General features: G+C 39.2%; 1 protein-coding gene across 1 annotated transcript in view; it reads left to right on the top strand.

Moving 5' to 3' along the window:
• The first annotated feature begins 3,094 nt into the window (after window positions 1-3,094).
• Larp1b (La ribonucleoprotein domain family, member 1B) overlaps window positions 3,095-11,989 on the top strand; it is a 108,611-nt gene continuing 99,716 nt past the window's right edge. The window contains 4 exon segments of the mRNA XM_013515251.1: window positions 3,095-3,154; window positions 3,784-3,843; window positions 4,658-4,832; window positions 7,733-7,873. Of these exon segments, the coding sequence (XP_013370705.1) occupies window positions 3,802-3,843; window positions 4,658-4,832; window positions 7,733-7,873 (358 nt within the window). The 5' untranslated portion in view covers window positions 3,095-3,154; window positions 3,784-3,801.

Here is an 11,989-nt window from a genome sequence, read left to right as displayed (position 1 = left end):
TTTTTATATGCTGGGCGTGGTGGTGTACGCCTGTAATCCCTGCACGTGGGAGGCTAAGGCAGGATTGCCCTGAGTTCATGGCCAGGCTGAACTGTATAGCAAGACCCTGTCTCAAAATAAATAAAAAATAATTTTAAAAAATATTTAAGACAAGGTATTGCTAAGTGTCTAAATTGTTCAGGCTAGCTCGAACTGTGATCCTCCTGCCTCAGTCTCCCAGAGTGCTAGGATTACAGGTGGGCATCACTACAACTGGTTCCTGCATGTAGTTTTTCTTAATATTTTATCCATATGCACATGTACACATTTATGTGCATGTGTATATGGGAACCTAATGCAGAAAGACAACAGGAGCATTTGTGTACTAATAGTACTTTTTTTTTTCTTGGTTTTTCTCCGGTACCAGGAACTGAACTCATGACGCTTGCCAGGCAGGCGCTTTGCCGCTGAGCTAAATCCCCAGCCCCACTTATAGTACTTTAAAAATAGACGATTGAAGATTTCCTATTTGCCCATCCCGGATTACCTCATCACTTTTTTCCTTTAATTTAATTTTTTTTTTGGGGGGGTGGGGGAGGCTATTTTGAGACAGGGTCTCACCATGCAGTTCAGGCTGGCCTTGAGCTCACTTTGTAGCCCATGCTGGTCTCAACTCACAATGATCCTCCTGCCTCCACCTCCTGAATGCTGGAATTACAGGGGATTATAGGCATTGCCGGCGTGCGCCACCACGCCTGGCAAGTGTTCTATATCTAATTTAAAACTGCTTTCAGCCATGCACAGTCATGCTGCCTGTAATTCAGCTACTTGGGAGGCTGACAAGAGACTTGCAAAGTCAGTCCCAGCCTGAGTAATTTAGGAAGACTTTCAAAGGAATGAATGAAGGAGTGCATGAATGGGATGTAGTTCAGTGCCAGAGCCTTCAGATTAATCACTAGCACTACGAAAGCAATGCTCTTAAACTGCTTCTGGATTTTTTTTTGTTTTTTTTTTTTTCAGATTTTAGTATTCTCCCCCTTTTGTTTCTTGTTTTGTTGGTTTTTTGAGGCAGAGTCTGGCAATGTAGCTCAGGCTGCCCTTGAGCTCACTGTGTAGCCCACTTTGGCCTCAAACTTGAGTGTGGGGATTACAAGCTTGAACTACTGCGCCTGGCTCTCCCTTTTTTAAAACTTACTATATGTTTGCAATACGTAATAAATATATTCATGGGGAAGTGGTATGTGTAGATACATAGCCAGTTTTTTGGCCTTTTTTTTTTTTTTTTTTTCTTGAGACAGGGTCTAGCTATGTAGTACAGGCTGCTTTGAACTCACTATGTAGCCCAAACTGGTGATCCTCCTACCTCAGCTTCCTGAGTTCTGGGATCACAGGTGTGTGGCACCACAGCTGGCTGTATATCCAATCTTGATTGATCATTGTTACTTCCCCTCTTTTTCCCCTTTCCATTTCTTCCATCCCCAGATACTTTTGTCTTTTTGAGACAAAGTTTTGCTTTGTAGTCCAACCTGGTCTGGAACCCATGATCCTCCTGTGTTAGCTTCCCCATTGCTGGGGTTCCAGCCTTGGAATCACCCTGCCTGGCTGCTTCTGCATTTTTTTTTAAGAATTCAAATATTGCTTTATTCTCTCAGTTGGCTATTGGCATGACTGATAGGATTCGTGCTTTGCTGGATTACTGTGTTATATGTAGATGCAGATCTCAAGTTTATTTTTGTTTTTAATGCTTTGATAATATTTAGCTAGATGATCAAAGCATCTGGTAAGCTGGGAGGCTGAGGCAGGAGGATCATTGCGAGTTTGAGGCCAGCCTGGGCTACAAAGTGAGCTCAAGGCCAGCCTGAATTGTATAACGAGACCCTGTCTTAAAACAAAACCAAAAACAAAAACCCATCTGGTCATTTTGGACAGGTAATAAAGCAAACTAAAAGACAATAAAAGCTTTTGCATTTGGAGATAGTTTTATTTATTTATTTATTTTTGGCTCTTATTGTCTACCACTGTACTTTCATTCATGGTACTGAGGATTGAACCCAGGGCCTTGTGCATGGAGCACTACCAGTGAGCTACATCCCCAAGTACATGAACTGTTAGACCAGTTTTTCTCTCTCTTATGACTTGGTTCTAACTAAAACTTAGTAAAGTTGCCAAACCTGTTTATTTCCTAGGACAAATAGTTAAGTTTTCTGACCTTTTTCTTTTTTTATTGAGTTTTATTGGCACATTTTAGTATATGTGCTGCTGCAGCACTATTGCTACATTTTAGGTATACATAACATTCACATTCATCATAGGGAATTTGCACCTGTATGTGGTATAACTTGATTGCCCCCACCCCACTACTCTCCCTTCAACCCCTCTTCCTCTCATTTTAAAAGTTTTACTGCCATTTTTCCTTCTCTCATTTTTTTCTTTTCTCTTACTGTCTTTACCCTTACCCTTCCGTAGTCTACTTCCCTTCCCATTTGAACGTTTTCTTCTTATTTCATGATCTCTATTATACATTTTGGTGACCTATCTTCTGAATGCTCCTTAGTGTATTAATTTGTAGAAAAGTACAACCTGTTAGAAATTGAGTTGAACTTTACTGTATTAAAAATATATTGCTAGCTAGGCATGAGGTATACACCTGTAATCCAAGCACTCTGGGAGGCTGAGGCAGGAGGATTGCAACTTTGAGCCTAGCATGGACAACTTAACCACTTAGCGAGACACTGTCTCAAAATAAAAAGAAGAAAGGGCTGGAAGTGTAGCGCAGTGTGAATGTCCTGGGTTTAATCCCTAGTGCTGCATTCCCCCCTACCCCGCCCCAGTCACATTTTTGATTTTTCTAGTATTCTATTAATGAAATATTTGGTCTATCAGTTTGTTGTGAATTCAGCTATTCATAGTTTCTTCTTCTTGATGTGGATATGGAAGGTCAGTTTGAATCTACGTATTAAATGTAGTTGATTTCTTGCTAGGAATTTGAGTTTCAGAAGTTTGGCTTTTGTTAGGAGTGAAGACTGCACTATCTTACTGAAATCAGTATAATAATTATTTTCCTGAACATATTGAATGAAATAGTTGTTGAAACAATTTCATGTATTTTTCTTTAGAGCTCAGTTCCCCAAAACCTATAAAAGCGGGAATACTCAAGACAAAGAAATCCAACAAGGTATGTCTTTTCAGGAAATATTCTTAACTCTACTGATTTTGAAAATTGGCATTAGGGACTCTTCTTAGATTATTATTTTAGTTTGAAGTTAATAGTGTAGAGCAGTGATGGCGAACCTTTGGGAGTTTTCAGTGATGATAAACAGTCCCCAGCTGCTGCATGTGCGCCACAGGTCACCACCACTGTGTTAGAGGATTGTAGCCTTTCTCCATGTATCCCCGGATGCTTCTGTCATGTGTATCCTTGTCATGTAGTACTGCTCAGTTTGATCATGAGACTAAAGCATTTTTATTTCATTGTTCTGTTTGGAGAAACTTTTGAGTTAATTTGGCAAATATCTTCATATAACTGAATATAGATAGGTGATTCTTTTAAAATTGCTATCACTGCCGGGCGTGGTGGCGCACACCTGTAATCCCAGCACTCGGGAGGCTGAGGCAGGAGGATCTTTGCGAGTTCAAGACCATCCTGTGCTGGAAAGTGAGCTCAAGGCCACCCTGAACTGCATAGCGAGACCCTGTCTCAAAAAGCAAAAAAAAAAAAAAAAATTGTTATCACTTTTAGCAAATATTTTTTGTTTAAAAGTTCAAAGCAGAATTTGCAGACATAACATTTATTATTTTTTTTAGGCCAATGATTTCAGCGATATGGCTCTTTGGCCAACACCAGGTGAATTAGTGAACACTGGAGTAAGTATTATTTTAAGGCCTTTAGAAATAATTGAGTCACATATTCTCATTTCAACATGCAGAATGTGTTTTACTTAAAATCTGAGTCAGGCATGGTGGTACATGGCTGTAATCCCAGCACTTTGAGAGGCTGAAGCAGGAAGATCACAAATTTGAGCCCATCTTGGGCAATTTAGCAACATGAGCAAGACCTTGTCTCAAATAAAAAAAAGATTGGGGATGAAGCGCCATGAGAAAGTCCTGGATTCAGTTCCCAGTGCTGCAAGAACAAACAAATCAATCTAAAGCTTTTAACTGTGAAGGCCATATGTACAGACTTGATCCATTGGTAAGAGTGCTGTTTTGTTAAATTTATAGTCATTTTTTTTGTTTGTTTGTTTTTCAGGGTCTTGCTTTATAGTTCAGGCTGCCCCTGAACTCACTATATAACCCAGGCTGGCCTCGAACTCATAGCGCTCCTCCTGCCTCAGCCTCCCAAGTGCTGGGATTATAGGCATGTGCTACCATGTCTAGCTTGTAGTCATTTGATGTGGCCAGTAGTATTGGTAATGAACTTGGTGACTGAAGCAGGGAGAGGGAGAAGTTGGCCTTGAATAGGTTGGCCTCAAACTCGCAGTGATCCTCCTGCCTTGGCCTCCTCAATGTTGAGATAACAGTTTGTGTACCATCATGCCTGACAGAATGTAGTTTTATATTTCATAAATTGTCATTTGTTTAACAATATTTAGGTAAGGTATATTACTGCAGATTTTTGTGGGGTATGCTAGTGAAAATGTTGATGAAAAATGGTTCTGTTCAGAAAACTTTTCTGCAGTTTCAGGGTGGCCTAAGCCAAGGAAATAAGAAGCCCCAAATTAGAAAAGAAAAAGAAGAGAAGGTTGAAAAGAGAAGTAACAGTGAGAGCAAAGAAAACCGGGAAACCAAATTAAATGGTCCTGGTGAAAATATGAGTGAGGATGAGGCTCAATCAAGTAATCACCGCAAGAGAGGTCAGTTATCTGTATCTCCTTTCAATGTTCAATGTTTGAAGAAAGTCATAGTAATCAAGCATTTTCTGTAGTCTTCATCAGTGTGTGTTTTGCATTGCTTCAGGATAAACCATCTGCCTTAGTTACTTATTTGTTAACTGTAACATTTCTGGACCAGTAGGCTTGCTTTTCTTTTTTTTCTCCACTCCTATTCTGCTGTATGCAAGAATCTGGGATGAACTTCCAGGTATAGCATGGGACTAGATACATTCATAGAAAGTTGTGATTACTATTCTTTTAAGTCTGCCTTGGCGCTGCTCCCTGTTTTTTATGGTGTTCTGAGAAAATGAAATTTTTTAAGATGCTTTTTTTTTTAAGAGAAAATAGAGGACAATTTCAGTCATCTTTTCCCTTCAGCATTTCCCTGTAAAAATACTCTTTGAAGGAAAAAAAAGATTGTTTTCACATCCTTTTCCGTTTTCTTTTCTGAACTTTTCATGTGTCTCGGGACAAATAATTTACCTGCTTTGTACAAGCATTTACTCTTTCAGTGTTTTGAGCCCAGATAACGTGGCAGGAGATAAGTTGAGAGGCATAGGCATAGTCCATAGTCTGTATGGTCTGGTAACTTGGAATTAATAAATTTATTTATTAAAGCACTGGGGATTAAACCCAAGGCCTCACACATACCAGGCAAGTGGGTGCTCTACCAGTGAGTATTTTGAGTATCATGGAAGCCATTGAAACATTTATTCCACAGTAAATACAACATGGAAATATACAGTATGTAAATACACAGTAAACACAACATGTAAATACACAGCAAATATAACATGTAAATATACAGTATGTAAATACACAGCAAATGCAACAGGTAAATACACAGTGAATATAACGTGCAAATATACAGTATGTATGCACAGTATATAAACACACTGAAAATACAACATGGGAGGAAACGTTGAACGTCGTAGTAGATACCTGACAACTTCTTTTTTTTTTTTTTTTTTTTTTTGGTTTTTCTCTGGTACCAGGAACCGAACTCACGACCTTGCGCTTGCCAGGCAGGTGCTTTGCCGCTGAGCTAAATCCCTAGCCCTACCTGACAACTTCTTAATCCTGGAATTAATAGGCTATCATATACTGAGTGCTTAGCTGAAAAATTTACCTTTTTCATGAATATCTTATTTGCTGCAGTATATACATTAGGCTCCCTTGATACGAGCAAGGGATAACTGCTGAAAAGTAGGTAAAACAGGGCAACCAAGTACTGTTAGAGAAATGTCTCACTTCTTATCTACTTTATCACTTTTTTCCTGATTCCTAGAATATAAGTAGTCTTGGCTGTCTAGAATTCAGACCTGACAGCCTAAAATTTGTCCTACTTCTTAGTTGCTATGGAAAATTGATTGGTTAACACTAACATGTGGTATTTTGAAGAATGTTCATAAAATCAAGCCCTGAATTGATTTCCTAGAGAATGTATTTCTTTTTTTTTTTTTTTTTTTTTTTTTAAGGCAGGGCGTCACTTTGTAGTTCAGGCTGATCTTGAACTCACTCTGTAGCCCAGGCTGTCCTTGAACTTGCAGTGATCCTCCTACTTCAGCCTCCTCTGTGCTGGGGTTATAGATGTGTGCCACCACACCCAGCAAGAATACATTTCTTATACAGAAAGCAGGGCTTGCTTATGCCTGGGAATGTTGTTGATAGAATTTATGAAAGGTTTTAAAGATTTTTTTCTTGTTATATGTCCATCTGTTCTATAGGTTTATGGGATTTATAGGAAATCAGTACTTAATTGCACTTTTCCTTTTCCCTTACTTTGTAGTTTTTCCTTTGCCTTGACCTTTTTATTTTAGTAGAAAATGTCAATTGGGCAGATCATTGAATAAGAAGCTGTCATTTTGGAATTTATGAAAATGTAATCTTCAGAATTATACTCTAATCAAAAAAAAAAAAAAAAAAAAAAAAAAAAAAGAATTATACTCTAATGTAACCTAATAGTTATGTCATCAGTCATCAAGAGCCAGGCATGGTAGCGCATGCCTGTAATCCCAGCACTTGGGAGGCTGAGACAGGAGGATTGTTGAGAGTTCAAAACCAGCCTAAGCTACAAAGTGAGCTCAAATCCAACCTGAACTGCAAAGGGAGACCATGTCTCAAAAAGACAGAAAACAAACAACAATAACAAAAAATCAGTCATCAAGAAAAATTAATTCGATTGAATCTCTTTTCTTGAGTTAGGAAGATGTGTGATAACTTTATAAACATTTTTCTGTCAAATTAGATTTTTATACTTACCCCACTTACACTTTGGGAAACTTCATTTGTTAGTATCCAAGATAAACGAATATTTTAGACTGTGATCTGAAACTAAAAGTGTTTTGAAACCCCAAACCTAACTCCCTAAGCATAATAATGCCTTTTCATATGTGTCATTATATTTATTTATTTATTTTGTCTTTTTTAAGACAGAGTCTTGCTGTGCAGTACAGGCTGGCTTTGAGCTCATTTTGTAGCCCAGGCTGGTCTTGAACTCACAACAATCCTCCTGCCTCAGCCTCCTAAGTCCTGGGTTTACAGGCGTGCGCCACCATGCCCAGCTCATATGTGTCATTCTAAAGCCTAAGATTTAAATTAGTAGGTGGGAGTAGTATGTATATATACTTTAAAAAACCTATCCATCAAAATTAAACAAAATAGTTACCATTTCACTTAAAATAATTCCAATGGTATTCTACCATTGGCTTTTCACTTGGTGTTCAGACATTTTAGTTTATCAAATATCTATGTGAGAAGGGGAAAGTTTTTTTTTGGTGGTCTACAAATAATCCTTGTAAGCTATTTAATTAAAATTCAGCATTACAGCTTTAATGAAAATTGTACATTGCTGTTAATGATTTTATCTTGTTTTCTTTAAGCTAATAAGCACAAGTGGGTACCACTCCACTTAGATGATCTTAGGCCAGACAGTCAAGAAAGACCTGGATCCCGGAATAACTCAAGATGTCAAGCTGAAGCAAATAAGTCAGCACATAATAATAGGCGAAATGATACACGAAGTAAGTTGCATTCTAAGAGAAATATGACTAAAACACTTTGTTTTAGGGCCTATTATATTAGTAACTATATAAAGTATAAACCATTTAAGAATAAATTGCAGATAATTTGTCTGTTTAAATCCCTTTAGACTATACTTTGTAAGAACAATATAACTATAACATAGTTTTTTAATTTTTCCTTTTGTGGTACTAGAAACCGAACCTAGGGCCTTATGCATGCTAGGCAAGCTGAACCACTGAGCTCTCTCTCCAGCCCTTTTCAATTTTTATTTGGATAAAGGTCTTGCTAAGTTGCCCTTGCTGGTCTTGAACTTGTGGTCCTGCTCTAAGGCTCCAGGGTAGATGGGATTATAGGTATGTACTACTACTGATGGATACCGTAGCAGAGTTCACAACACTGAAGGTTAGCATTCATTCACACAGTGTGACTGACTATTCATAGGTAGATTTTCTCTGTATTTCTTAAACCGCATCTCCAGCCCCGGGATATCACATTGCTTTCAGTTTTGTTTTCTCTTTGAACTTTATTATCATCTGTTTCCTAGGTTTGTCTTTCATGATTTTTTTACTTTTAAGAGTATAGGGCAGTTTGCTGTAGATACTCTTCACTTTGCTTTTTGATGCTTCCTTATGATTGGGTTTGGACTACAAAGTGTTGACAGATACAGTTTTCCTGTTAGTGCACATCACATGAGAATGCATGTGATACTGGTTTAAACCCTTAGTTGAGTTGGTCAGTGTCTTAGTTTGGGGTTTTTGCAAAGGAGAATAATGTAATACAGGGCACATATTTTATAAGATTAGTTATAATAGTCATCCAAAGAATCATATGCAAGAGAGTGCAGGAAATATGTCCACATACTAAGAACCAAAGTATCCAGCTGAGGGCCTGGATCCCACGATAATGTCCTGCATGAGTGCAGCTGAAGACCTAGAGCCCACAAAAATTCCTTCCGCAAATCCATCTGGAGGCCCAGAGCCCAAGACAATGTCTCATGCAGGCCTGTTTCATGGCTCTGTGCTGGCAAGGCCCAAAGGTCAGTGGTGGAAGCCAGAAAGTCTGTGCCAGCAGGATGAAAGATTGGTAGCAGGCTGAGGGATCTACACTGGAACTGGGCAGTGATGCTCAAAATAAGAACAAGAGCGCCCCTGAAAAGTACCACAGCCATCCTCAGCAATAGTGAGGTCACGAGCTCCTCTGATGATAAAGCCGTGTTCCCATCAGGAAAGCCAATGCAACAAGCTCCAGGAGACTGGGCAGTGCACCATCTTCCCCTCCGGATCCAGGAAGCGATACTCAAAGTGGGGACCAGAGCTTCCCCAAAGTGAACTGAAGCTATTCTCAGTGCCAGCAAAGTCCGAGCTCCTTGGAGGAAGAAAACAGCTGAGTTCGTCAGGAGAGTCAGCATGACAAGCTCCTCCCAGAGAATCAGCAGCTCCTTAACATCTTAACAGCTCCCAAAAGCCTTCCTCAGTTTCCAGCAGCCTAACTTCTTCTCCAGTTCTGCCTCTTACACTGCTGGCAACAATCCTCAGGTGGGCCTCCCAGTCCCAGCACCATGCTTCCTCAGTTCAGCTGGGTGTTGTAAGTTGACCACCACTTGTCAATCCACCACAGTCAGGTACTTCAGATTTTTGATTCTAAAGATGCTCTTTCCTCTTTTGTAATTAGTACATACTTGGTGAGACTGTGCAAATGATTGTTTCCTCTTTAGATTTTTTACACAAGCTTTAATAACTTTCAATGATGATTCTTGCCAGTTTGAGTTATTACTATGATAGTTGCACATGCTAGTTTTTCTTATTGTATGATAATTGCACATGCTGATTTTTCGTATTGTTCTTCTGAATTTAGAAGTTCGCATTCTACTAAAAGGAATAACTTCCCATTATCAATGTGGATTCATAGCTGCTTTATTTAATAGGTTCTAATTTAATATTTGGTGGTTTCATTTTATTTTTAAGCTTCCAGATTTGGCTATGAAAGCCTCTTCTGTGCTGTTTCTAAATTTTCAATTTTTATTTTATTTTGTGTTTGCATTTGCTGTAGTGGTGGAAATGAAACCCAGGACTTGTAGACAGGTACTCTACCACTGAGCTATACTGCAACCTTGGATCATTTTTTCAACAAACAGCTCTCCTGAGTACAGGGCTACACACTTGTAATTCCAGCTACTCTGGAGGCAAGAGGATCATAAGTTTCAGGCTAGCCTGGGCAAAAACCTTGTCTAAAAAGTGGTTTGGGGTATAGCTCAACCTTGTTAGCATGTGCAAGGTCCTGAGTTCAATTCCTGGTAGTGATAGATAGATCTCAACCAGTACCAACCACTTGTCTGTTTTCTGTCATCACAGGATGCTTTTCTAGAACTTTATGTCAATGGAGCTGTGCATATGCTTTATGTCTTGTATTTCCTTGTGCTCAGCACTTTTTTATTTTTATTTTTTAAGTTTGTTGATACAGTTTAGGTATACATAATGATCATGTACATTATAGGGAGTTTGTATCTACATTTGATACATCTTTGTTTTGTTTTGTTTTTTTTGTTTTGTTTTGTTTTTCTCCGGTACCGGGAACCGAACCACGACCTTGCACTTGCCAGGCAGGCGCTTTGCCGCTGAGCTAAATCCCCAGCCCCTTACATTTGATACATCTTGATTCCTCTTTTTTTCCCCATTTCCATCCTGTCCTTTCAAATCCTCTTCCCCTCCCCATTCACAAAGCTGTTTTCATTTTATCCTTTTCCCATTTTTTCTTTCCCTTTTTTCCTTTCCCCCTCCCTAGTTTGCTTTTCCTTTTTAACAGTTTCTTTCTATTTCACAATATCTATTGTATATTTTTGTTCGTATTTACATTTTCAGTTTGTTATACCCAAGAGATAATGTTATATTTACACATGTATATGTTTTCACTTACTATGATTTCACTTATGAAATGGATGGTCTCAAGGACCATCCATTTAGCTATAAATGTCTCAATTTTATCTTTCTTTATGACTGAATAATACTCTGTTTTATTAAACAGCCACATTTTTTTGTCCATTCATTTGTTGATGGGCTTTTGGGTTGCTTCCAAGATATAACTGTTACGAATTGTGCCGCTATAAACATGGATGCACATATATCGCTGTGGTACTATGCTTTTATTGAGACAGGGTCTTGCTGTGTAGTCCAGGCTGGCCTTGAATTCATGGTGAACCTCCTGCCTCAGCTTCCTGAGTGGTAGGATTACAAGGTGTGCGCCCCCACACTCGACTTCTCAGTATTGTTTTTTAGATTCATCTATATCGTTCCATATAGAGTTACTTCTTTATTGGCAAATAGTATTCTTTTGAATGGGTAAGTCCCTTACCTGTTTATTTGTTGATGAATAATTGACTTGTTTCTACTTTTGGGTTCTACAATGTATGATTAACTATGAGCATATGCTTTTTTGGGGGGTGGTACTGGGGATCAGACGTGGGGTCTTGCAAATGCTCTACCACCAAGCTACTTTGTCTAAATACCAGTGAACAGATTGATTGCTACATCCTATGATGTGTTAGCTTCCTGTCACTAATAATTACCTGACATAATTGACTTACGAAGTAAAGGGAAGTTTATTTTTGTATTTTTTTTCTGTACCGGGAATCCAATTCAGGACCTTGTGCTTGCCAGGCAGGTGCTTGTGTGTGCTGAGCTATATGCCCGGCAAGAGAAGTTTGTATTCTCATAGTCATGGAAGTTCCAGTCTGAGATCAGTGTCCCCATTGGTTTAGGCCTGTGATGAGTGCAGCACATCATTGTGTGAGCAAGTGTCAGAGTGCTTGGTCACATGTGGAGCCGGGAAACAGTCCAGACAGGGTCCCGCGTCCTTTCCTGTAATGTGCTTCAGCGACCAGCTAAGGATCCCGCCATCTCCCACTAGTGCTGCTCTGAGGACACTCAGCATCCAGATTATACTTTTTGAGCAGGGTGTGGTGGCACTACCTACCACCCAGGGCTCTGGGAGGCTGAGGCAGGAAAATAGTAAATTTGAGCCCGTCCTGGGCAATTTAGAGGCTTGGTGAGATGCCAACTCAAGTAAGAAACTGAAGAAGAGTAGGGAATTTACAGAGGCCCTGGGTTCAATCTCCAACA

The sequence above is a fragment of the Chinchilla lanigera genome, unplaced genomic scaffold (genome assembly GCF_000276665.1).
Source record: "Chinchilla lanigera isolate Chin_1 unplaced genomic scaffold, ChiLan1.0 scaffold00027, whole genome shotgun sequence".
In the NCBI taxonomy this organism is placed as follows: domain Eukaryota; kingdom Metazoa; phylum Chordata; class Mammalia; order Rodentia; family Chinchillidae; genus Chinchilla; species Chinchilla lanigera.
Note: the sequence above shows the minus strand (reverse complement) of the source record. Positions and strands in the feature narration are given on the sequence as shown.